Source organism: Trichomonas vaginalis, chromosome I, assembly GCF_026262505.1.
Source record: "Trichomonas vaginalis G3 chromosome I, whole genome shotgun sequence".
NCBI classification, from domain to species: domain Eukaryota; phylum Parabasalia; order Trichomonadida; family Trichomonadidae; genus Trichomonas; species Trichomonas vaginalis.
The window spans coordinates 26,993,597-27,020,454 of record NC_067203.1 but is presented as its reverse complement, the minus strand read 5'-3'; the positions used below and the strand labels follow the sequence as shown (position 1 = coordinate 27,020,454).

Genomic DNA, 26,858 nt, shown 5'->3' with positions numbered 1-26,858 from the left:
TCGAAAATTCATGAATTTTCCCGAAATAAAAAATAAAGTTGGTTTTTTTAAAAAAATATTTTTTATTTTTATTGTAAGAACATGTTAGCAACAACAGCACCAAACTCGTTAGTCATGAACCCAACTTCAATGTTAGTAGAGATGAAAAGCTTCATTCCTTCTTCATATACTTTCGAAACAAAAATCCAGAAGATAAAGCAAGAACTTTTAACAAGTAATTTAGACTGTAGTGCGAAAGATGAAACAAATGAACAGTATCTTTATGAAATGCAGGACATTATTGACCATTTACCCAAATTGCCTGAAATCCAACAACAAAAACTAACCATTCCCGAATTTGACGAAATAGAAGTCAAAGCAACTGACTCAGTAGAAATAAAGAAGTTCATACGAAAGGTAAATTATGAATTCCTTGGTTTTCATTGCAACCATAAGGTTATGGACAAAGATTGCGACATGGTATATAAGAACATCTCTGACCTTTACAAATCCGAAGAATTTAAGACCTACGACAACTTTGTTTCGTTAGTTGCAAAATGTGTTTGGGAAATAAGAGATAAAGATAGAAGAGGCAAAGTATGGAACGAACAAATAAGACCCGCTATGTTTGAGATGAAGAGAGCAATTGACGCCTTAGTTGTTTTAGCAGGTAAGGTTTCAGAATATAACGCAAAAATGAACCCACAATGTTCTAAATGTAAAGCAGCAATGAGGAAATATAACTACTCCGTCAAAGAGATAGAACGTATGCGAAACGACTATGCAGATTTAAAGAAAGAAGCAGAGAAACCAGCAGAAGATAAAATGGACATGTTGACATTTCTAAACAAAAACTATCCAACAGCTGACGATTTCCTTCTATCTGACGTCAAGAAGAAGTATAAAGAAACTTTCGGTATCGTTAAAACATTCGATGTACTAAAAGAAGAAATAGAAGCTACGAAATTGTTTAGAGTCATGAACCATCGCAACATATACCATGTAAAACGCTTGTAAATAGTTATGTTAGAAAACATGTTAGAAAACATGTTAGATCTAACATTCTAACATAAACATTATTTTTATTGAATTCCGTATGAAATTTCATGAGTTTTGTATGTTTTAGACCATGTTAGAAAACATGTTAGAAAACATGTTAGATCTAACATTCTAACATAAACATTATTTTTGCTGAATTCCGTATGAAAACAGTGAAGAACAGCGAGTAGTGAAAAAACCCTGGTCGCCAAAACTCTTTATTTTTCAAGCTTGACTTTTTACAATTTGAACTTTGTTCGCGTAGATGTGAATTCTGAAAGAAGTATGAGGGTCTTGTATGACTTTGTACTTCTCCCATAGTTCATGTCTGTCAAACTTACCTGCCATGGACTCTTTCATAAGTTCCATGAAATCGTCTTCGGACAATCCAGGGAAAAGTATGATGTCAGTAAGTATTCTTTTAACATCCTTACTTAAACTCTTGGCTGTCTGTACACAAATGACAACAGAGATGTTAAAGTGTCTGAGCTTCTTAAGAATTCGACACATATCTTGTTCTCTGTTCTTTAACAAAGGATGAGAAGCAAAGTCATCTAAGATAAGAAGACATCTATGAGGGTAAGTCTTCCAATCGTAAGATTGCAATTTCTTCGAAATGTATTCTATCTCTTTCTGTTTGTTTCTGAAGTGTTTCTTCTCTAATATTCTCTGCATTTCCTCATTTGGGTCTTTAAACTTAGAATTTATATACTCATTTATAGCATTGTACTTCAAAACCCTTCTTTGGTACTTCTTTATCCAATCTAACAACTCAGAGTCTTTTATACATACTAACTTAGACTTCTTTATAATATCTTTGAACGAATTGACGGTTTGGTCAAATTGACCAGAAGTACTACAAATAACAACTAACTCATAGAATGGGTTCTTCTCATCTAGTTCTTGTTGTTGTGCAGCCATTTTAAGATAAGTGAAAGTCTTACCCGACCCAGGTGGTGCAATTAGACCTGTTATACCATTCTGAGCAAATAAGAACTTTTTATGTATAGGTTTTATCTGAGCATTTTCTAACTTCCTCTTGTTCTTCTTCAAAACATTCTCAAATTTTTTGTCAATGTCAGCAAACTTTTTTTCTAACATATTTTTAGAAAAATTAAAATTTTTATCTTTTAGAAAATGTCTAGTGATTTCGCTATCTATATTCGAGACAAACTTTTTGACAGCAAAACATCTGTCGACCATAAAATCTTACATAGTGTAAACAAGAAAGGTGAATTTGTTCTAAAGTTCTGTTTCTGGGAATATGACAAGAACCATAAAACATTAGGCAGAGAAGTCTTTAAGTTTGTCAATGACAGACTTGTTGACAGAGATGACGCCTCTTGGAGAGATGAAGTCCAACAAAAGTTCTTAGAATGCAAAGAAGGCACATGCGCTGTTCTTGAAGATGAAATAGAAAACAGAATAGAAGAGCTATTAAAGGACAAAGAACTTTTACATAAATATGGTTGCGCCAAATTTGACATAACTCCACCAGAGAAGAAGAAGAAGAGAGAAAAGAAAGAGAAGAAAGAAAAGAAAGTAGAAGAAGAGAAGAAAGAACCAGAGCCAGTTCCAGAGAAGGTGAGATATGACATGTAAAAATAAAATTTTATTTTTAGAACATTTCTGGGTCAATGTCAATGTTCTCTTCCTCTTTAGGAGCAAACACTGGCTTAGACTCTAAAATCTTTTTACCTAATTTACCTTGAACTTCAACTATCTTAGACTCATAATATTCATAGTCGTCTGCTTTCTTTGGTTCATAAGGTATAACAAGTTTGTATGCTTTGCCTTCTTTAAGGTTTGAAAACCTTCTGTCAAAATTTTCTTTGACTGCTAACAAACCTTCTATGTCTAAGTCTTCAAATTTCGCACCATTTTTAGTCACAATAGCAAACTTAACTGGTTCGATGTTCCAAACTTTGTCAAATGTAGACTTTTCAAAATGGTAGAAGTAAACATTCAAATAAGCGAATGGGTCTAGTTCTTCTTTGACTTCTGTCATGTACTTGTTACTGAAATATATTTCGTCATCTTTTCTATCGGATAAAAAAATATTTTTTTAAATTTACTCAGAAAAATTTTTCTTTGTATATACGCCGTTCTGTATGTCTAAAAGATTTTTGACATTTGCCAAGAATGTTCGTTTAGACGCTGCCATATAACCATACTCTTGACAATATTGTTTATATTCATCGTACAATGACCTTTCATCTAAACACTCAAAGTTAGTCTCATCTATGAACAGTTCATATACACTCTTGTTTGCTTCTAACAATGTTTGTCTTTCTTCGGTATGTGGAATTTGTCTTGGATTGAACTTGAAATATCTAATGTCATGAAATATGAGAACAAGTGGTTGTAAAAGTTATGTCAAAGTTTCTGCTAAGTCGTCAAAATATTCTGTATCTTGCATATGAGAATCTGACGTTCTGACAACTACATATCTTCTGTCAGAACTTTCTAACTTCATCGGAACAACATTGTTTGAAACCATGATGAAATTTGCAACATTTTCACAAACTCTTTGGTCTTTATACTTTCTTTCAACAACTCCAACTTTGTCTGTTATAAGACTCTTCAAAGCATCTGAGTTTAAAACTTTGTTGTATCTATACTTTGAAGTTCGTTACATACTATAAGTTTCATATTCTCTATTGAAGAGTTAAACTTACCGCAGATGTTTTCTAAGTTTGTCATATTAGGGTTCGAATAACCTTCTAACAGTTTGCATAAGATATCTGTAAAGAAAGTTGTTCTTACCAGTTCCTTGTTTTCCAATTATAATGAGAGCAGTTTCATTTTTAGCACTTGGATGTTGTAAGATGTTTGCAAACCAACATAAGATATACTCATAGACTCTTTCGTTTCCATTGCATATAATTTCTTTGACATGGTCTAACCAAGCTTCTATAACATTTTCTTTCCATTCTACTTGTTCGTATTTATATCCAGTGAAGATAGAATAGAAGTTTGGAGAAGGTGTATAGAACTTTATACCACGAACTGAAAAATCTTCTAACTTTGACAATAAGATATCCCAAGCATCTAACATCTTCATTCCAACTTGTACGACTTTTATTTTCTTAAGTTTCTGTCTACATTCTTGTTCTGAAACTATTGTTGCTCTTGGTTTGTTAAAGACAACATCCCATTCTTTCATGACATAACATTCTGGGGCAGAGTCGACATAAATGACTAAACGTTTCAAATTCTCGACTGCTTTGTTATAGTCTCGAAATGGACACATATTTCTGAATGCTTGGAAGTCATAAAAATCTGAAACATCTATTCTGTACATTTTTATAAAAATAAAAAAAATATTTTTTTATTCTTGACTTTGTTGTTGCATTTGTTGCATTTGTTGTTCTTGAGCTATTTGTTGTTGAAGTTGTTCTTGTAATACAATACTTTCACCAGTTGCATCTTCCAATTCGAAACTTTCTGCCGTCATTGACAAATACATAGGACATAAAAGTTTTACAGGAACAAAGTTTGCGTCAACTAAGGTTAAGTTTATGTTTGCTAAAGTGTTTGAGTTCACTAAAGCTGAAAACTCTGCATTCGAATGAACAATAGGCAAACCAGCAGAGAAAGTGTTGTTTATACGCATGAGTATCTTTTGGTCATAGTAGTTTCTGTCGACATTCGAATAGCACTTTGAACCTAAGTTTGAAACAATATATAAAATAGGTGTACTTAAAGTCAATGGAACAGACAAACCTTGTATGACACCTTTTCCTGTTATAGGAAACTGTTGGTAGTAAAAACCAGATATAAGTTTTGTATTATAGCTCATATCGTTTATAGTAAACTCAGTCGGACATCCAAACATAATGAAACCTGCTCTAGTTGCAGCACATGTTACATCCGTCCTTAAAGTATTAAATAAGTCAACAAAACCTGTTGGTGGTATATCTGAGTAAGTATCTTCAAAGAAGTATTTTTTACCATTCACAACAACAAAGTCTTCTGGTGTCAAAAGAGCAAAACAGGCTTTAGTCGTCATCGTGTTTAAGGTCAGTTTACAATATCGTCCTTGAGGACTTTGTAAGTTTGTTGTTATAGAATTATATGACTCAGGGTTTTTAGTCGTAATAGTATAAACCACTATGTCTTCTGCCATTTACTTAGCAAGTAAATTTTAATGAAATGTTGTGGTCGTCAAATATTTTTATGACGTCTGGGAAACTATATTTTAAGTTCAACGTTTCACCTCCTTTCATAACGTATATCTTGTCAATGACATTATATGAAACACCACAGCAAGCAATGTCGGGTTCTATTTCTTTGATGTTTATATCGTCTGCCTCTGTCAAAAGTTTCAATAGTTCTTTCAAAATTTCATGAGGTGCGATGACATATGAGTTCACTTTTACAGGGTTGTGTTCGACCAAGTTTAACATTATACCCAAAGCTTGACAAATCTTCTCCTGAGTTTTAAGTTTGTCTTTAAGTTGTTGGTAGTCGTTTCGAATATCTGCAACAGAACTTAAGTCTCTGCTAACTTCAGGGTATGTTGGTTGTTCTTTTACAGGAACTATTGTTATACCATCTTCGTCTTCGTATGGTTTCCCCACTTCAACATCTCTTTCTTTGACATTGACAACAACACTTTGACTGTTTGTTTGAGTTGGTGAATTTAACTTCACATCTGCCACCGCCATTAAACCTTTTGAAACACTTACGCTTCTATTTTTCGGAAATGACATTTTACTTAGAATAAAAAGATGGACGTATTTCGAGTATCTCTTCGAATTGAAGCAGAACAAAGTTTACACACACAAACAATACAAATACATTGACAGAATAGTTCTTTACACAAACAATGGAAAATGTTATAGAATAGCAGTCTTTGCTGAACCAAAATATTTTCATAAAGCAAAGAAAGTTGGTATAACCGAGATGGTGAAAGTTCTTGAAGCAGACAAAAATATAACAACAAAACTGACCGATATTTCTAAAGGTAAGTTTATAATACAATATTATGTCAAAACTGGCGTACTGTCAATATTTGACGGAGAGAAGTCAGTTCAAGAACAACTTACTGACCTGCTGCCAAAATCTGCTCGATGGAAGCTGTCGTTATGCCAATCTGAGGAGCCCCAGCAGGTTTCATCGAACGAATCTTCAAAAGAGCATCTTCCGTGAAAAGTGCTATTGGTTTTGTAAACTTCTTTGCTTTCAATTCATCTGGACCGTCTCTGTCACCAGTATATTGTATTTGAACTGTACCAACAGTTGAAATACCACCCATAAAGTCTTCTGAGTCAGCAAATGGAATGCCAAGCCAAAAGTTTGAACGGTCTCCATTTGTATATTGAGTTTTTTGACCTCCTGTATGAGTCCATACTTTCACATATGGCATAATAGAACTTTGCATTTCAGGGTTAATGGTTGTTGTGAAGTTGTTGTTAAAGTTCATAGCATCTAATGTCAAGTTGTATGACCTCATATCCTCAACTGTAGAATATTCTTCTCTTGGATATATTTGCCATCTATGTTTATATGATATTTAATACCAGGGTTGTAGAACAAGAATAGTCATTTATAGTTCGTCTGAACAGTACAAACATAGTATCTGCATGTTTCATTGCAGTTGTTAAAGCAATATCTGTTCTTGCACCTGGGTCAGCACTTTGGTTTCCAACTTCACCTGCAAAGTCTTTGACAGATATTTGGTGTATAGGGAACATAAGTGGAACTGCAATATATTTGGCAGCTAAAGCATTTGAAATATCTGGGTCCAACATATAGACTGCAAGTCTGCTTTCTATTCTCTTGCATTCAAATTTTTCGCATGTGAACTTAACTGGGTCCCAAGCAGTTCCAGCAGCATTGAAATAATAGTTTACTTCAGTGTTGAGGTTTGAGAAACCAAAGTCTAAGTCAACTTTGTCTTTGCAAAAGTCGGCGAATGACGTTTGATTTGCTCCCTTTACGTCTGTAAGAGTGAATGGGTCTTGTGTTGGTGCAATGACTAAGTTATTTTTGCTTGGAGTAAGTTCGATAGAAATTTTTCCTGCCCAGTTTGGCAAGTATCTTAAAAACCTGAAGATGAGGAAAGATGACAAAGGAACTCTAAGTTTCAGTTTTACTTTGGTTACTGCTGCTGCAGTTTGTCCAGAAAGGTTAACATAAACTCCTGGAACGTTAGGGTCAAGTCTTCTTATTTTCTCAATAGTTGCATACTGGTCTGTTTGTTCTCTAGCTTGTGGTTGTACTGAGTTTCTCAAAGCGAACCATTCATAGTTTGCCCATGTTACTGTTTGAACTAAGTCAGAGTTAGAATATATCTTATATCCCATGAAAACTTCTGGAGCATATTGGTATCCGACATAGAAAATTCCATTGCAACCTTTCTTGTCAGACAACTTGGCAGAAGGTTTTATTTCAATGTCTTGTTCCACGTATAAGAAAGAGTTGTCAATAGAAATTATATGAAACCTGTCGCAAGCAATATCTACTGTTGTTGAAGAACCTTCTCCAAACTCACCTACGTTTCCATAAGAAACAGCAGTTGTATATTCGTAAGTTCCAGGAACTATTTCTGACCTTCTAATGGCATTGTCGCATTCGTTATACCATTCGGAAACATTTCCATTCATAGCATCCAAAACTGTTGGCGTTATATTCTGAGCGGCGTACATTTCATATGAGTAAAAATATAGAATAGTTGGATTTATATGTCATAATAGAACCCACGTGGACCAAGCTTTACTTTCTTCCTGACTGAGTTTTTAACTCTTCTTTTTCCTTCATTGCCCTCTGCTTGAAGTTGTTGCATCTTTGCATTATGTTCATCTAGTATGTTGCAAATTTCCCATGTCCTTTTTGCCTTTTGGCTCTGGTCGCCCATCTCAGGTAACCTATATCCTAGAAAGAGTTTGTCATAGTCTGTATTTGAGTCTTCGCGTATTGTTTGCATGACTCTTTCCTGAGTTTCGGTTCAAGCTCTTCAAACAGTGCCTGTCCATATGGAATATGCTCGTTTCCAAATATATGTTTTTGTAGCCATTCTGGTTTTCTTTCCATGTTACCAACAATATCTTTTGTGAATGGGAAAGCTTTTACCCAATCTTTCAGTCTTGCGTCGTTTATTTCTGTAGTTGGTTTTATTTTGTCAAGGAACATGTTTTTCAATACTAACATTTCATTTGGTACTGTCCATTTGAGTTTTCTTAAATATTCATCCCTTCTCAGTTCATTGTCTGCAAAGTAAGTTTTTATGACATTTTGTAAACTTTCGTTTGCAAGGTCATGTACAATAGGTTCTCTTCCTTCGCTCTCCCTAACTTTCTTTCTAAACTCTTCACCAAATATACCATCTCTATGGTTCTGTGTAGTTCTTTGAGATAAATGTTCTAGAACGTCAGGTGTTATATTTCCATCAGCCATGTTCATTTCATACTGGTCAAAATATCTGCATCTTTCATATCTTTCAATGGCATTAAAGCCGCGCTGAAAATACCAGCTATATCTGGTTCACCATTGACTTCCATTGCGTCTACAACTTCTTGGAATTGAGGTTGTAAGTTTATGAACCACCTATCCGGATTAGCTTTATGACCCCATCTCATTGTAGTTCCATCGTCTGCAGAAACAAAAGTAGGTTTGTTTCCATCTTGGTTAGGTTCTGAATGAACTTTAAACAATGTTTCATTTCTATATGTTTTCTTGAAATTTAACCTTTTATTTTCACCGAGTTCATCCGAAGATTGAACGTTAAATGCTCGTAAGTAAAAAGGGTTGTTGTATTTGTGTACTTTTTTCAGTTCTTCCATTCTATGCTGAATATTTTCATCTGTGTTGGAGTCTTTTGTATGTCGGCAAACATTTTTCGATATTCTTCTACTATGTCAGCCGAATTTTTTTTAGACTCTTGGAAATATTCCATATTCTCCGCATACTCTTGTTGAGGGTCAAGATTTTTCGGCTGTTCCAAATCTTCATCTAGTTCTGTGAAGTTAGTTTCCAAAGGAGTGACTTGTTCGTTTCCTTCAGGCTCTTCTAGCTGTTGTTGCTGAACTATTTCTTCCATGTCTGGTTGTATCTGAACTTCTTCCTGTGGAGTTTCTTGTACCTCATCTGCTGGCATTTCATATATTCCGAGACCGTTTTAACAATTTCCCTATCTACGTCATCCGCATTCATAAGCTTTTGTTCTTTCGTTCCGTCTCTATTTTTTACGCGTTTCATGACGAAAGTTGAATTGTCATTTAGCTCTGACATCAAATATCTCGGAGTAAATTCATCCATGTCATTTGGATGATATGCTATTAAATCATATCCCTTAGCGAGCTTGTATTTTCCAGGTTTGAGATTATATCCGTTTTGGTGCTGAGCCATAAAGCTAAATAGGTTCGGGTCAGTATTTCCATCCTTGAACTTTCCAATAGCTTCTTTATATCTGTCACTAAAGTCAACAGTATCTGGGAAACCACACTCTTCTTTAAGCATTTTTAAGAATTCTTGGTTTCCTTGTTCTCTACTTCTTTTATGTCCTTGCTCTGTTTGTGGTGTTGTGCTGGTTTTGGTTGTGGTGCAGGTGCTGGATTTTGAACTGTTGGTTGCTGGCAGGGTTTTGAACTGTTGGTTTTGGTTGTTGTTGTGGTGCTGGATTTTGAACTGTTGGTTTTGTGCTGGTTGTTGTGCATGCCTGTGTCTGTGTCCATGTGACGATGTAAATGTTTTAGGTAGTCCTGGTGCAGGTGCTTCTCTTGGAGGGTTGGTGGTATATAAGTTCCACCAGCTGGCACATATGTTCCATCTGCAGCATAATGTCCTACCTGACTTTTCGTTTTTTAAGAAAGCATTTACTAGGTCTGTTTTGGTCTGTTGTAACTCTTTTTCTTGACTTTCCACAACAGTTGCTCTAACGGCGTCATAGGCACTTTGAACTGCCTGTCTCGTTGCTGCATCTTATTTTCGTCATATTTTGTGCTACTTCTTTTAACTCTTTGTCGAAACCTTCAGACTTCAGTTTCTTTCCAGATGAGAAGTCGTTCACTAGTTTCACCTTACTATGAAGAGCTTCGAAGGCGTTCTTAAAGTCAGCATTTCATTAAAGCTTCATTTGAACTGTCTTCATCCGCTTGTATTTTTGTCCTTATTGACCCTATAAGTTGGGCTGCTTTGGCGTTGGCTTGGGCATCTAACCAGTCATTGTTGGCTTTTATATATTCTGCGCTTTTCATTGCCTTTTGCATGGCTGCGTCGTTATTTTTACTTTCTTGTGCTAAGTTTTCATACTGTACGGTTTGGTTTTGCAACTGTAAAAGTTTTTCTGCCTTTACATTTGCTTCAACTTCTTTTTTATACTCATCGCTATCCATATATGTCTTCAGGGCTTTTTGTTTTATCTCTTCATCTTTCAGTACTTTATATTGAGTAGTATGGTTTTTCAAATTTATGACATCTTGTTCCATTTTTGCTACTTCTGCTGCTTTTTCTGACACTTTTTTCGCATATTCCTCTGTACTTAGTTCTTTCAGTTGTTCTTCTTTCTTCTTTTTCTCTACGTTTAACTCATTTAGTTTCTTTGTGTGTCTGTCATATTCTAGTTTCTTTTCGTTTTCACTTATTTGTTTCTGTATGTCTACGTTTGACTTTTTGACATCTGTTATTTGATTTTTGAGTGAACTCAAATTCATTTGACTTTGAGGGTTATAAGCTGTTCCGTCTGCAGCTCCACCATAGCCTGCCATTTTCGCTAAAAGTGCCGCTCTTAAACCTCCACTCTGTGCACCAATAACTCGGTTTAAAAGCATAGGGTTGCTTGACATTTGTTGCAACATAGTGGGTCATTCAGCATTTGTTGTTGCAACTGTTGTTGTGGTGTCAGTCTTACTATTGGATGTTTCAATGCTCTCTTCCTCTTACGTATATTCTTACGTGCTTACGTGGCATTTTAAGTGAAGTTAAAAAGCGTTTTTGACAGATGTTTATATGACACTTTTGTTCAGCACAAAAACTACTCGGTCAAAGTGTTGTCAGTTTTGTAAAATAACCGTCCTATCTCATTCTATAAGGGAAAGGCTTCTCAAAGTATACTTCCTTGGAACGCCTGTAACTTTTCCTGTAGCGACGATAGACCCTTACTTGTCCGGACAAAGTTATACTATTTTGAGTGCTCTACAAAAAAGTCAACGGCGACGACTCTCAAAAACCGTTGTGTAAAAAGTTTTACCGTTGGACAAAAAAGTATATATAGAAAACAAAAAACGTTTATAGTTCATTCAATATTTGAGATGGAACGGTTTGCCAACGGTAACTATTAAATAAAAAAAAAAATAGAGGGGGTTACCGTTGACGAAAACGGTTTATTTTAAACTTTTCTATGAGTAGTCCGAAAAAACAGTTTATTTTTGTCTAATGGAAGCCAACATTAACAATTCTCAACCGCTAACCAAAGCCAAAGCCCCACAACCTCCAAGAACCGGCACAGCGTTAGAATAACCACCAAAAAGTCTAACAGCGAATTAAGAGAAATTCTTCAACAAATTTGCTCTAAATATCTCAAAGACGCCGAAGAAAATACACAACCAGACGCTACATACAATACTCAGTTCTGTGAAGTTCTGAACAAAGCAATTGCTAGTTCAATTGAACTTACTAAGACAATTCCAAGTCCAATTGAGCTTAGCGATGTCTTAGTTCAGTATTTTCCAACATTTACTAAGCTTATAATGTTGAGAACTTTATACCAAGTTCGTCAAAATCTTCCTCGTAACATCCAACGGTCATTCGACAAGACAATTGCCGAATTCCAAGTCTTTAGTTACGGATATGACCCAGATGAATACGTTGACGAGTTCGGAGACAACTGTACAAAATGGTTTGAATGCTATACGACACACAATTTGAATTCGACTTTCTCGAATTCAACGCAGCAACCATTTATATCATTGCTCTTTACCTTTCCGAACAACAACAAGACCTCGCAGATGGAGATGTTGTTACTGTCGTCATGGAAACTCCTGAACAATTCGGAAAAAAAGTCTCTAATTGCCAAATTTGTTCCAGGACATCAGCTTTTCCAACGCACAGAAGTCTTCTGTATTCCTGGAACTAAGTTCTTTGTCAAGAGCGAACTCAAACAAAGATATAATGTGTCATTCATTACACATTATATAATGTTTCGACCCAGAAGAAGACTTCTTCCCAGAAGCAATGGAAGAGGAAGAAGAAGAGAAACACGAAGAAGAGAAACACGAAGAGTCCTCCGAATTCACACCAGAAGACTAACAATTTTCCGAATAAAAACCTCATTTTATACTAAACATCTTCGGGGCTAGAAGGGGCGCAGCCCCTGGAAGCCCCACTACCTTTTTTTTTTTTTTTTTTTTTTTTTTTTTTTTTTTTTTTTTTTTTTTTTTGCGTATATAAATTTAAATATGAGGCGATTATGTACGTAGTATTAAAAATAGATCTTATCGTTAAAAATTATATTCACAAGATTTATCGTTTGAATTTTTGTGCAATTATTAAAATGGCAGGCACTTCTTTGCGAATTCCTACCATTTTAATACGCAAAAAGTCTATTTGCTTTTGTTTTTGAATGGGACTATCAAAACAATTTGACAGACGCACCCAAAAGCAAAAGCAAATAGACTTTTTGCGTATAGTATTGTAAATTTCGATCTACCTTGTTTGAAGCTTGAATTTTCAGTTGGCTTCAAAATTCATTGAAGCCAACTGAAAATTCAAGCTTCAAACAAGGTAAATATCGAATGGCAGCCATATATAAATATGTAGCTGCCATTATTTTGTAAATTAATCGTATTTGTGAAATTTTGAAATTTGGTCGCCTATCTTTATTAGATAGGCGACCGCTGTAATATAATTTTATTTTTTACAGCCCTATTTGAGTTTGTTTGTAAACTCAAATAGGGCCGGAAATGGGTGGATGAGGATATTGGAGAAACCCATTCCATTTTGAGTTTTCAAAAAGTGACATAGATAATTAATAATCGTTGTTTGCCTAAAAATATATATAATGATATATGCAAATAGTGACATTTTATATATCAGCATTTGAAACAAATTTGAAAGAATAAAAAAAATGATTTAATATATAAACATAATTTGGTCTGATATCAGTGGAATAGTTCTATTTTTAGGAGAAACCTTCAGTACCAAAAGTGTCTGGCCAAATTGAGGTCTCATCTGAAATTTCATTTGCAATTTAATCCAATTTGGCCACACATCACTAGATATGTCATATCCATATCTGGATATTGTATTTCTAAGGATGTATGCCCAAATTGGTTCAATTTATAAATGTTATCAATTAAGAAATCACAATTTGGCTGAATACGATGGGGACTAAGTGTCTTTCCTAGAGATAAATCTATTCTAATCGTAATGAGCTAAGTTATAATTTTAAATTTCATTCGAATTGAAAAAATTATACTTGTAGGCTGGCTTGCTGGAATCCTCATGTATCTTTCATATATTCTTAATTTAATTGATAATACATATGTTTTTCTCTCAGTTATATGATTTTGAACCTTTAATTATGGTCAAAATAGACGGATTGAATTCAATTCAAAGTTAGAAATTATTTTAAATAGCTTTCTTGGTTAAAAAAATTCTCAATTCTCTCAAAATATTATAGGGTTGTTAAAAATATCAAAAATTAGCGTTTTGAAGACACCATGGTGTCTTATAATTTTCCCTTCCTTATTGGCGTGTAGAAATAAATGCGCCAATAGATTGAAGAAGAAGAATTGTTTTTCTCTTAATGAACTTTAATCCTTTTGATATAAGAATATTAAAAACATTAATATAATTTCGATTTCGGAAATTAAATTTCCAAATTTTTTGTCGATTTCGGAAATAACAGGATCCCGCATCCAACACGCAACAACAAAACACAAAACACACTTTTTGGTTCTTTCATCGTTTTAATCGTAATTTATGTAATATATGATTTGGATAAATTTTACAAAAATAGAACATATATTATATTCTTTTCAAAGATTCTTGCAAATCATCAAAAATAATTGTATTTTAAAAAATGATCAAATTATCCTTTCATTATTTTAAACTTAAATTAGTTTTTATGATTGACTAAAGCAATCATATTTATTCATCATTAAATAAACAAAAAAATAATATTTGAGAGTTATTTCAAAAAAAACACATTGAATTTATTAATTTGTCTCAATTTCAGTATTATAAATTTTTATAATTTCAATATTTTGAAATACACTTTTTAATATTTCAATATTTATGATATTTCAATGTATTAAGTGGTCTCAAATTGAGCTTCTCAAATATAAGTTGGCCTATTCAAATAATAAAATTAAATAATATTTAAAATAATAAATAAAAGTGATTGAGGTCATAGCAAAACGGCTGTTTCAGTCATTAATTCTTAAAAATAAAAAGGGTAAAAACTAAATACAATGGGTAAAATTCAATAGTGTCTGTGCTATCGTTCAATTTGAAGGTGTCTTTTGAAACCGCAAGACACATTGAATTTTTGAATAGTGTATTATGGTTTGACAGACACCAATGAAAAAAATAAAATGATATTTATTTTAAATATATAAGATCCTTATATAAAATATAAATATTTTATCGTTTTATTTTCTTGTTTTAGAAATGTTTTTTATTGAAAAATCAATAAAACTAACTTCAAAATAAAATTTTTGATTTAAAGACACTGTGATGACACCAGGCAAATCTTCCAAGACACCTATCGTCAGGAATCTAACAACCCTAAAATATTATAAAAATCTTAATTTTTATATTCATTTTTTTAAAATTAAAATTAATTTGGAAATTTTCTATTAGACCTATTTATAAATAGCAGTGAATTTATAAATATACCCCCTTATTTGGAATTTCCAATTAATTGGAAAAACCGTCGCAATTGGAAATATTGCGAGATTGGAATTTCCAATCTCTCAATTGGAAATTCCAAATAAGTTTTTATTTGGAAATTCCAATTCATTTGGAAATTATAAATAAGATACCTTATTTATGAATACCCTTATGTTTGGAAATATAAGGGCTTTTGGAAATTAGAAAAAAGAAATTGGAAATTGGAAAAACCAGAGTATTTTGATTATACTATAGGTGAATGTAAAAATTTAATTAGTATATATTACATTTAAAAACTATTGCATTTTATCAAATTTTAAATTCAACAAAAATTTTGTTTTGTTTAATAAGACAATATAGGGCATATTTCCGATTTCCATTTCTAATTCACAATTGAGATTTTATTTATAATTTCCAAATGAATTGGAATTTCCAAATAAAAACTTATTTGGAATTTCCAATTGAGAGATTGGAAATTCCAATCTCGCAATATTTCCAATTGCGACGGTTTTTCCAATTAATTGGAAATTCCAAATAAGGGGGTATATTTATAAATTCACTGCTATTTATAAATAGGTCTATTCAATTCCATTTGCATTAAAAAGCACTTATTGAATATAACAAATTAAATATCAAAAATATATTCTCTTTTTGAATAGAAAACGATAAAAATTAATTCAATTTTTTATTAATATTTTTAATGCGATTAGTCTATGAGTAGAGGCTAATCCTTTCGCAGTTAGCGAAAAAAAAATGCTCACAGACTTTCAACCGGGTCTGGACGCCGAAAATTCTCAGAGCTGAGTTTTTTTTCAGTTTGTCAATATTGATGATGGACTGAAAAGAACTCAGCTCTGAAAGACATAAAATCACAGGCTCTGACCTCTGCTGAGGCCAGAGCCTCGTCTACAGTTCTCAGGGCCGGATTTCTCAAATGCCGCCCTGATCCCGGGCGGCAGGAGAGGAATCCGGCTCTGGGAAGCTTACAAAACGAAGCTCTGGCCTCATCAGAGGTCAGAACCTCGTTAACATTCAAATTTGACGAATGTGTGGAGATCGTTCAAATGACGGATAGCTTTGACTAGATTCGTCAAAATAAGTAAAACGACGATTCTGGAAAGATTGGAAGGGGCCCTGACCTTGAGAAAGGATCCCCTTCCCGGTCTTTCTGGCGAACTTTGCTTCGCATTGCGAGTGTCTGCTGCGAATCCGGGGCTGAGCAGCAGACACTCGCAATTGTAGGTCGCGGCAAGTGCACCTGCGGTGCCAGAATGCACTTGCCGCGACAATTGCGAAATGCAAAGATGATGCCGGAAGGAGCGCCCAGACAGGTCAGAAGCGCTCCTTCCGGCACCAGAAAGACTAGAAGGGGGCCCTGACCTTGAGAAAGGACCCCCTTCCCGGTCTTTCTGGCGAACTTTGCTTCGCATTCTAATAAACGAAAAAGGAGATTTGACAATTTACAAATCTCCCGTCAAAAAAGTGTCAAATATTGTCAAATTATTAATTATGAATAGATTTTCATGCTTTAATTATAGATATCAAACAATATCAAATAATATAACTTTATTAGTATATAAATAAAATAAATATGAATAATATAAAAGAGGTAGGGCAACGATAGGTCAAAAAGGCTTCTCTGATAGATTTCCTTGCCTTTTGGATATGCTATAATATATAGCCTAGCATGATAGGATATGATGTCAAAAGTTAGAACATAACTTAGGATCTTGAGAAAAATGAAAAACAAAAATTACATAAAAAAAGAAAAATTTTATCTAATTTGTTTTTTTGGACCGAATAAGTAATTTTATTGAATTTCAATACGACACATAGATTTTATTATTAGTAATAAATATAATGGTTTACTATTAACAAGGAACCTAAACTAATGAAAATTTGATTTCAAATATTGTATATGATTATCATAGATTACCAAAATATATTGCTATTTATGAGGATATAATATTGATTATTAGTAAATCGTATAAATTTAATAAATATACCATGAATATTGAATGAATTTCTTGATTCATAGGGGTAAAACGCGCTTTTATATGATTTAGACAGAGAATTTATGAGATGTAAATAACACAATAAAGGTTTATATTGAATATTTTCTAAAAATAAATCGAAATTATAAAAAACAATACATTTATTCATTGAAACTACTTGGACAAATATGAAACAAGCATTCAGGCAATTCTTTTGAGACTTCAACGCATCTGATAATTTTTATATAACTTCACCTCTTATGCTTAGAGTGGAGGTATTGAGATCGTATAAGTATAGATGAGCTCACATTCAGATATGATGTGTGAACTTCTGTTTTCACTGCAATTTTGAATCAGAATAAACTCAAAACAAGAATAAAATGATATACTCACTCTCTAAATGTGTTCGAGATTTAAAGTTGTATGAATAAAACGATTCATCTTTCGAAGCCTCCCATTTAATGAGAGACTTCGAAAGATGAATGTATTTATGTAGATGAAATACTATATATGACCATGTGTGATACTAAAGATATCAAAATGTTCATTTTTAAGTGCAATAGAAGGGTTATCTCTCGTAAAATCTCAATTTAAGGAAGATTTAGAAAGAACTCCTTTCCTAAGTAGATAGTGTGTGGTTTCTGTCTTTTGGTTGATCAGGAACTATGAAATTAAGTCGGACAGAAAGAAGTTCTTTCCAAAACAGACTCCAAATGAGTTGTTCGAAAAGAACTTCCTTCTGTATATGGATAATTGTAGTTACCGCACTGAAGTATGTGATTGTGATGATGGAGTTCTCGATAAATCTAAAATCGGATTAAGATTAATTGAAAAACTCAAGTAATTCTTTGAAATCTTGTGTTGTCTGGCACTATAATAACCAAAGAATGAGAATATTATGTTGAATGATGAGTACGTGTGCTCGGCATTCGCCGAGCGAATTGAGTTTAACGTACTATGAAAAGTGACAAATTTGGGCTTTTTTTCCTAGGGTTATGATCTCTTCCTTTCTGCTCAATACGACAGAAATGAAAGAATGAATTTGTACTCCCTAATTGATTACTACAATCTGTATCTATCTTTAACATAGAATTAGCTGCATTGTGATTTATACTCCAGAATTATTCAATTTAAGATCAACCTCGTAAATTTTAATCATATTGCACCAATACTCCTACGTTGAGATAAGAACATGATTATACATACCAAAGCCCCATATTAAAAATCAAAATTTAGCACCTCCATTATGCAACCACATTATTCGTCGCAAATAAGTATATTTACGCATATTATGATGCATATTCACACAACTCGTATACATGAAAAGTTATTAAAATCAGACAAAATTATTGCAATAAGGAAAAAAAAACAACTTTATTATATATGTTAGTAATGAATTACAAATATTTCTACAAAGAATGCTCAATACTTCATATAATCTTCGAATATTTCTTATTACAAGTTAATACATTTTGACTCGAACATGATAAACAAAAGCTGACACGCTGATTACTACATTTATGAAAATATAGTACGTTTCCATTCATCTGTTTACTTGTTTTTGTTGGAATAAAATCATTTTTTTTTTCTTTCATGAAATAAGAATTTTGCTGCGAAAGCAATATCTCTAACAATAATTAATACATTACGTCAACTCTGGAATGAGTATTTATCAAATATGATATCAAAATCAAAAATTAGTTGTTTTTTATGAGTAAAAACGATGTAAATTGATTATTTGACTAATTATCAAATACTTTGATTTTCCAAATTTTTTTCGAAATTATTTTTTCATGTGAAAAATTCAAATTGTTAATTTCATTTTTGAAATTTTGAATTTTTTTTTGGAATTTGAGTTGATCAATTCAGCAGAATTGATAATGCTATTGCTTTAGGGCATACCACAAGGTGATGAATAAAAGGTGAACATTAACAAATTATTTTAAATCACAAATATCATCCTCATCAACTTTAATTCTAAAAAGAACTGTACTGAATTATGAAAATGCATGATTTACATTATTAAAATCTTTGAATGAAATAGTACAAGATAAGTTTTTATTCATTTTTAATTAGATTTAAACGAAAAACTACTCCATATTAAAATTTAAGTCGAGAAATCGTATTTTGTTCTTATTTGTTAGCATTTTGTAGACATTCTAATCTTGAATTAATTTGTTACATGATATTATTAACAAATTTAACTGAAAAAATATGTTAATATGGAATAAACCATGATTATATAAGCTATCAATGCTATATATACATATGTAAAAGATTCATATTAACTCAATTAACAAAAATGATAGATTTTCATAAAGGTTCAATCTAGGTTCGTCCGAAAATTTTGATTTTTATATAGAAGACATAGTTTCATATACATAATTAAATTTTCAAACAAATTTGATCATACCATTTATTAAGCAGGATAGTATATTAATTACTATCAGTATAAAAATATAAAAATGATTATATTTAATTATTGCATAATTTAGTCAAAGAGTTATAAGCCTCAAGTGATTGTTATCACCTTCAATGCACGTATACTTTATTGATTCATAGATATTTAATCTATGTTTGACATGTTGTTGTCGTCATTCGTTTTGTTCCCATTCTTCCTAAGTTAGAATTAGAGAATACACCATCCACATCATCTAATTTGGTCCTCAGCGATAGATTGGTTCATTTTGGAGGAGTCCCATCAGACAGTTTTCGAGCACCAAATATCAAATTTTAATGTATACAAATCTTTAGTGATTTATCTCTTTTATGATGAGTAAAAGGTTTCTGCTCATCAACATTTGATTTCCGACATATATGATTTCTAATTGCAATTATTTACTTTCTTTTTATAATCTAACTCTGTGACTCATACCATAAATTAATTATTGGAAAGTGTCAATATGTTTGGCACAACGCATGGCGGAAGATACCAAACCATGCAGGGAATATGATACGTTTAAGATCTCCGAACTTTTTTTCCAAAAATTTTCTATCGTTGCCCTACCTCTAATATAAATAAAGTAATTAAAAATTATTTATCAATTTTGAATTAGATGCAACTTAATATATATATTTATCAAATATTGTTGCGGTTCAGATTTCGGATGATAAAAAAAATCTTTATGCCGATCATCCATTCAAAGTATCATGCGAAATATAAAAATCAAATATCTTATTTTATATATAAATACATATATTTATCAAATATTGTTGCGGTTCAGATTTCGGATGATAAAAAAATCTTTATGCCGATCATCCATTCAAAGTATCATGCGAAATATAAAAATCAAATATCTTATTTTATATATATAAATACATATATTTATCAAATATTGTTGCGGTTCAGATTTCGGATGATAAAAATCTTTATCGCAAATTTATCAAAATAGAATGACATTCACTAAAATTTAATATTGTTGTAAACAGAAATTCATCAAAAGTGACACCTCAGAAAAGCTAAAATATTGAATTTTTGGAACTTTTGATAGAGCACGTTTTTAAATATTAATTAAAGTAAATGTATATTTTGTAAAGATTCTTTTTAATAAAAAAATAAAATTTTGAAGAAGAACACAAAATCTTCTGAAAAATAATATCACATAAACACATATTATTTTCTAATATATAACTATTTTATATAAAAATCAAATTCAATGATCTTAAAAGCGAAGGATAAACCTCAAAATTTACGAATATAATGAGTGGGAATATAATGCTTATCTATCATAAAACCATATGAAATATCAATTTTTGCTTTACGCCTAATTTTTGACGACAATTAGCAAAAAATGTTAAATGTTAACACTCAGTCCATTTGAATATGAAAAATAAAATTGACTTTGATTAAATGTTTTTATTTATCATGCAATTCTTCTTGCGACCAAAGATTTGAATAAAAGTTCAAAAAATAAGATAGCTTAAAAAATAATATACGGTAGTGTTTACTAATAGATGAATAGTATATAAATTCTATTAAAATGGATTTGATCATAAATAAAATCGTTTTAAATTACTTCTTCATTTAAATTATAACAATTTTTTTGGTTTAAAAAAAAAAAAAAAAAAAAAAAAGGGAGTGGGGCTTCCAGGCACTTCGTGCCTTCTAGCCCTGAGGATGATTGGTATAATGAAGTTTTTTTTTCTTGGGGTGACCTTCCAGGCACTTCGTGCCTTCTAGCCCACATAAATGAAGTTTTTATTCGGAGGTCTTCCAGGAGCTTTTCACAAATTATATATGTTTTCATGTTTTGTCAAGACTTCTTCGTAAATGTTTTGTCAAGATTTCATCGTAAATGTTTTGTCAAGACTTCTTCGTAAATGTTTTGTCAAGATTTCTTCGTAAATGTTTTGTCAAGACTTCTTCGTAAATGTTTTGTCAAGACTTCTTCGTAAAATCAGACAAAAATAATGTTTAGGGTAGAAGGTTAGATATAACCTCTTTTCTAACCTCTTTTCTACCCTCTTGAATTTGTCAAGATTTCTTCGTAAATGTTTTGTCAAGACTTCTTCGTAAATGTTTTGTCAAGACTTCTTCATCGTAAATGTTTTGTCATGATTTCATCGTAATGAGCGTAAATGACCCAAAAATAATGTTTATGTTAGAATGTTAGATCTAACACGTTTTCTAACATGTTTTCTAACATCGTAGAAAACTCATGATTTCATCGTATATGCTTTGTCAAGACTTCTTCATCGTAAATGCTTTGTCAAGATTTCTTCGTATATGTTTTGTCACTTTTCTGTCACTTTTCAGGGAAAAAACATTTTTATTATTATATATAAATGAATTTTACAAAACCACCGTTACCGTTCTTTGGAAATAAGAGTAGATGTAAAGATATTATATTGAGAGAACTTAAGAAACTACCGAATGGTCTAACATTTGTAGATTTGTTCGGTGGAAGTTTCTATATATCCCATTTGTGCCATATAATATTCCCAGACTCAAAGATTATATGCAATGACTTCGACAACTATATGGACCGTCTCAAACATATACCAGACACAAACAATATATTGAAAGAGTTAAAAGAAAAGATACCTATAGGTAAGATGGAACGTATACCATTAGATAACAAAAATATTGTGAGAGAGGTTTTGAAAAAAGCAGAATATATAGACTGGGATAGTATATCTGCTAGACTATTATATAGTGGTTCTATAAGAGTTCATGACATTGAAACACTTATGTCAAAAGTTTTATATCTTAACTATACAAATGTTTTCAAAGAGGACATAGAAAAATATATTGAGGGTATAGAGTTTGTGAGATGTCATTGGACAGAGTTGTATGAAAAATATAAAGACAAGGAAAATGTTTTCTTTATAGTGGACCCACCGTTCTATAACACATGGGATTTTCAATACCAAGTAGACTGGACTTTGAGAGACTCTTTAGAAACTTTAGACGTTTTACATAACCATCCATGCTTTTACTTTACATCCGATAAAAGTGGTTTGGAAACCGTTATGAGATGGTTAGAGGACATACATGACTATGAGTTTAGATATGACAAGATAGAATATGAGAGAGGTCCTATAAACCGGAGAAAGTGTCATAACAAAGAAATTTTACTAGTAAGTAAATGTGGTTTGAAATAGGACTACTTGTTTTAGGTTTTTTCCATTGTGTCATTTACTTATTTGACGTGGCAGAAAGATACAGAGAATATGAAGATGAACCAATGTCTGCAAATGTTCAGCATATGTACTCGTAAGAGATATTTTTATCTAATATTAAATGGACGCACAGAACTTAGCAAATGCACAGCAACCTGGACAACCAAACCCAGAGAATATTCCAAATGAAGTTCGAGTACAAACTGCAATGGCAAACTATGGTTAAGTGCCAACAGATGTACAAATGCAAACTGCCATGTCAAATGACGCTGCGTTAGGCTTACCACCATGGTATGCAAATATGAGATGGAAAGAGTTTTATACAAACCCTGAAGTGGGATATAAACAACTCTATGCAGATGACGCGAACACAGGAGTTGACCCAGAGTATGTTTTCTACCAGAGGAGAAATAGAATGTATGAGCTCCAGTTAAAGAATGCTATGGAACTCAGAAGGAAACGTAAGAGACTAGGTGGACATTAGATTTTTACATATAGTAAAATGGGTTTCTTTGGAAGAATAGGAAACTTCTTTCGAAATGTTGGAAGAGGTTATGGAATGGAATAAAAACCGTAGGAAGAGGAATTGGAACGGAGTCAAAAATATTGGTAAAGAGTAGGTCAGTTCGTTGGTATTATACCTAAAGACCCTGAACCAGAAGAACAAGCTCCTGTAATACAACAGCCTGAACCTGCACCACAGTCTAGTTGGCAACCAAATCCAACACCTCAACCGTATTAAAAAATTATATTTTTACCGTTCGATAGTAGTTGTATATGAAACTAAGTTCTAAGTAAAACGCATGGTATAATGGAATTATTCTTTTTCTTCCATCTGTAGTAAAACCATACTTGAAAGTCTGAAATACTTCCACTCGGCGGTTCATATAGCTTTGTAGGTTTTTTCGTAAAAGTCATTTTGCCAAGCATAAAAAAGAGTTTTGTGCACCAGAAAAATGAAGCATGAACTATAATAGCATCTGAGTCGAAAACATTTTCATATGTTCCATTAGGGTTTTCGACTTCATAATAGTCCGGGTGTACTGGATACCATGCAGGCTGATTTAACATCCTCAAAAATCTATGCCATGCCAAGTTGTTATATTTTGTAGAAATATAAACGTTTTCTCCAAGGTCTTCTATTTTATTGATTTTAACAGTTGCATTTTTCCTGTCATATATAATATCGAGATGGTACTCTCCCTCGTCAATGTTATACTGGTTTGCATATTCGAGATAGATATCGTTTATTTTTTCTTGAAAAGCTTGAAGAGTTGTTTCTAAGTTTACAAGCAAATTCACTTGTAAAAGTTTTCCCTGTTCAAATTTCTCATACGTACGTTTTTCTTTGTTATAGTATCGAACTTCAAAAGCGACCGTAAATGGGAAACCATGTATGGCTTCTGAAATGAACTTCATTCTACGAAAGCCAATAGCTTTTGTGACAGATGGGTCTCTTAGCCATCTTAATGGGTAGTCAAAACGATAGCCTTCATGCTTTTACGGTCTCTGTCTCAAACTTTTGACGACATTAGTAAAAAGTTCATCTAATGGTTTAGTTGTAGCAACTTTGAATTTTCTTTTTCTATTGGAAGCATATTTTATCTAGAATAAAAATGTCGAAAGATATTGCTTCCATGAGAGAAATACAACACAACCGACAACTCATTATGCAAGCCCTAAATAAGAACACAACAAACTTTTCAAACTATTCTAAGATATCTGAGTCATTGAAAGAAGGAAACTTAAAACTGACATTAAACCCAATGACAGATGAGTTTCTGTTTCAAGACAATAAGAACCATACTGTCTGTATAAATCCAACAAAAGGAACTTTAAACGAGAAACCTATAAAATGAACTTCTTTTGAAAGCAGATGTTGGCAACAAAGCTGACAAAGAATATGTAGACGATGCAATAGCAAAAGAAGAAGAAAGAGCTAACAAAGCTTATGCAACAAAAGAACATACTCATCCTGAACTAGCAGACAAAACATATGTTGACAATAAAATGTCAAGTGAAGTGACAAGAGCTGAAAACGAATATTCTAAAAGACTCATACACATACCATTGCAAATATTACAAACTTACAAGAAACCTTAAACAGGAAAAGTGCCGTTGGACATACACATACCATTGCAAATATTACAAACTTACAAGAAACCTTAAACAGGAAAAGTGCCGTTGGACATACACATACATCTTCTGAAATAACAGACTTAAACGTTAGCCTTGAAAATAAAGCAGATAAAACATATGTCAATGAAATATACCAAAGTTTGCTAGGAACAAAAAATATTGAAACTATTGTTGGTGACTTTTCTGTCAATGAAGAAAACAAATATTTTAGATGGCAGTTGGTACAGTCCTTAGAAAATGGTACACGGTATAAACTCATTCCGAAAAATAACAATGAAATGTATGTAAGCTATAAAAAGAACGATGGTACACAAGTTAAAGTTCCATTAGACAACAACTGCTACTTAAACTTCTATGGAGACGAACAAAAGAAATATTTAAGAGTTTATGAAATGGCAGATATGACATTGCCTGACCCAGCTCCAGCACCATACTATTATGACTATGGAGATGACGTTAGAAACACCACATGTAGATGAACAAAAGCTAACATTATATTTAGATTTTTATAGATATAAAAGATATAATGCAATAGAAAAAACGAGAATAGTATACTATTATGAAGATGACAGAAAATAAATATTATAGTCAAGACTTTACCTACCCTGAAAACATAAGATTATATATAAAAAATATTCTGACACAAACCAGAAGAAACCTGAAATAGTTGCACTATATTTTAAGTTCAAAAGAGACAATCCTATAATATCTCATATGTTTGATTTAATGAACCCAGTAGGTTCTATTTATACATCTATGGAAGCAAGAGGTCCTCAAGTAATGTTTGGTGTTGGTGCATGGGAACAAATAGTTGACAGGTTTTTGTATTGTGCAAACTCTTCAAAGGAAACAGGAGGAAGTAAAACGATTTCAGGTGAAAATTTACCTGCGCACAGTCACTACATAGATTTAAGTACATCTCAAGCAGGTTGGCATAGGCATAGATATTGGGATTGGTCAGGAATGACAAAAGGTAAAGGATATGATGTTAAAGACGACGTTAAGTTTGCTATAAATTGTTACTGGAGTGACACTCAGGGAAGAAGGAAACCATACACATTTCGTTTCAGGATATACAAAACAACGGACAAAGTAAAAGACTACATGCCACCTTACATGACAGTTTACGCATGCGTATAGAATTGCTTAGTCGTCATTTCAACTTCTTTAGCATATTCGTCAGGAGTTGTCTTATATTTGTTAGGAACTGTCTTTGAAAGTATACCACCTTGAACCTTAACAAGTTTGAAACGAGGTCTGACAATAGTAGTTTTATCTTCTGCTTGCAGTCTGTACATTTTGCCATGTTTGCCTAAAACTTCATAATATTCTCTTGTATACTTTCTTCTATTTTACGAACACGAACGTGAGTACCTGTCGAGTTCCCATTGTTGTCATAGTCAATAGTATTTTCATATGGGTCGCGTTTAGGTATTTCTATTTTTACTTTGTCACCTTTCTTAAGTTTGAAGCCTGGCATTCTTTCTTGTTTGTCTCTTTTGACTAAACTATTAAATATATAGTTTTCTCTAAGTCGGGTTGTTTTTCATTTCTTCGGGGGAGTGGTTTCCCAAACCTTTTTGTTTACGGCTATTGTAAATATTTAAAACTTGTCTCATCTTTGCCATGGAGAAGTGTCTATATTTGTCGTCATATGACATTTCATTTGCTTCACCACCTTGTGGTTGGTTTAAGTCTCTTAAGATTTTTATACAACTGTCAATGACACCAAGAGCAGAATGGTTTTGGTCGACAAATGAAATATTGGTTTACATTTTTTGAACGCAGATAGTTTTTAATATCGTCTGATTTGAAAGAACTTTCACAGTCAGATGTCAGTTTTGTTGGATGGTATTTGTCAACGAATATTGTCAAAGCAGTTTTCACATCTAAAATATTTGGACCATAATGGTATGCTTCACAGTATCTTGTGTTTTGACCAACAAATATTAACCAGTATGGAGGTCCATCTTCTCTATACCTCGGAATGTTTTCCAAGATATCCAAAACCAAGCATTTGGTGTTGAACTAAAGATTTTTATCATGAGTGCTTTCTTTGTTGCCTTAGAAACATAGGGGTCCTTGTTTGGATTCGTCATTTTTTAACCCATAAGAAAATGGGTTTATTTGGCGCATTAGCAGGAGTTGCATCCAGATTTTTTGCCCGCAGTGGGAACAATAGCCAGAGGTGCATTTGGAATTGGAAGGAAGATTTTGAGTACATTAGGTATACTTTAAAGAGAAAGCACA

The 26,858-nt window shown here is 32.6% G+C and overlaps 5 protein-coding genes and 6 pseudogenes across 11 annotated transcripts, besides 5 other annotated features; 4 read left to right on the top strand and 7 right to left on the bottom strand.

The window, feature by feature from the left end:
- Window positions 1–12,378: part of a mobile genetic element that runs on past the window's edge.
- Window positions 82–877, top strand: TVAGG3_1057540 (annotated as a pseudogene). Its single transcript has one exon. A coding segment is annotated over exon 1 (796 nt).
- Window positions 1,243–2,118, bottom strand: TVAGG3_1057530 (protein of unknown function, DUF4106 family; the record flags this gene model as incomplete). The annotated part of the gene is made up of 1 exon (XM_051255919.1): window positions 1,243–2,118. The coding sequence occupies one exon, from the start codon at window positions 2,116–2,118 to the stop codon at window positions 1,243–1,245; it is 876 nt and encodes a 291-aa protein (XP_051081493.1).
- Window positions 2,155–2,619, top strand: TVAGG3_1057520 (uncharacterized protein; the record flags this gene model as incomplete). The annotated part of the gene is made up of 1 exon (XM_051255918.1): window positions 2,155–2,619. One exon carries the CDS (start codon window positions 2,155–2,157, stop codon window positions 2,617–2,619), a length of 465 nt encoding a protein of 154 aa, XP_051081492.1.
- On the bottom strand, window positions 2,636–3,032 carry TVAGG3_1057510 (annotated as a pseudogene). The gene has a single exon. A coding segment is annotated over exon 1 (397 nt).
- On the bottom strand, window positions 3,832–4,321 carry TVAGG3_1057500 (annotated as a pseudogene). The gene has a single exon. A coding segment is annotated over exon 1 (490 nt).
- TVAGG3_1057490 (uncharacterized protein) lies at window positions 4,349–5,146 on the bottom strand (the record flags this gene model as incomplete). The annotated part of the gene is made up of 1 exon (XM_051255917.1): window positions 4,349–5,146. The coding sequence occupies one exon, from the start codon at window positions 5,144–5,146 to the stop codon at window positions 4,349–4,351; it is 798 nt and encodes a 265-aa protein (XP_051081491.1).
- Window positions 6,794–7,670, bottom strand: TVAGG3_1057480 (annotated as a pseudogene). The gene has a single exon. A coding segment is annotated over exon 1 (877 nt).
- TVAGG3_1057470 lies at window positions 7,703–8,154 on the bottom strand (annotated as a pseudogene). The gene has a single exon. A coding segment is annotated over exon 1 (452 nt).
- TVAGG3_1057460 (protein of unknown function, DUF4106 family) lies at window positions 9,483–9,695 on the bottom strand (the record flags this gene model as incomplete). Its single annotated transcript, XM_051255916.1, has 1 exon — window positions 9,483–9,695. The coding sequence occupies one exon, from the start codon at window positions 9,693–9,695 to the stop codon at window positions 9,483–9,485; it is 213 nt and encodes a 70-aa protein (XP_051081490.1).
- Window positions 11,709–12,267, top strand: TVAGG3_1057450 (annotated as a pseudogene). The gene has a single exon. A coding segment is annotated over exon 1 (559 nt).
- Window positions 12,277–12,378: a terminal%2Cinverted (terminal inverted repeat of Maverick-3 transposon ID:TVAGG3_1057440).
- A 5,377-nt stretch (window positions 12,379–17,755) lies between these two features.
- Window positions 17,756–17,803: a mobile genetic element.
- A 2,461-nt stretch (window positions 17,804–20,264) lies between these two features.
- Window positions 20,265–20,302: a mobile genetic element.
- Window positions 20,303–22,713: 2,411 nt separating this feature from the next.
- TVAGG3_1057410 (uncharacterized protein) lies at window positions 22,714–22,953 on the top strand (the record flags this gene model as incomplete). Its single annotated transcript, XM_051255915.1, has 1 exon — window positions 22,714–22,953. The coding sequence occupies one exon, from the start codon at window positions 22,714–22,716 to the stop codon at window positions 22,951–22,953; it is 240 nt and encodes a 79-aa protein (XP_051081489.1).
- A 1,567-nt stretch (window positions 22,954–24,520) lies between these two features.
- Window positions 24,521–26,858: part of a mobile genetic element that runs on past the window's edge.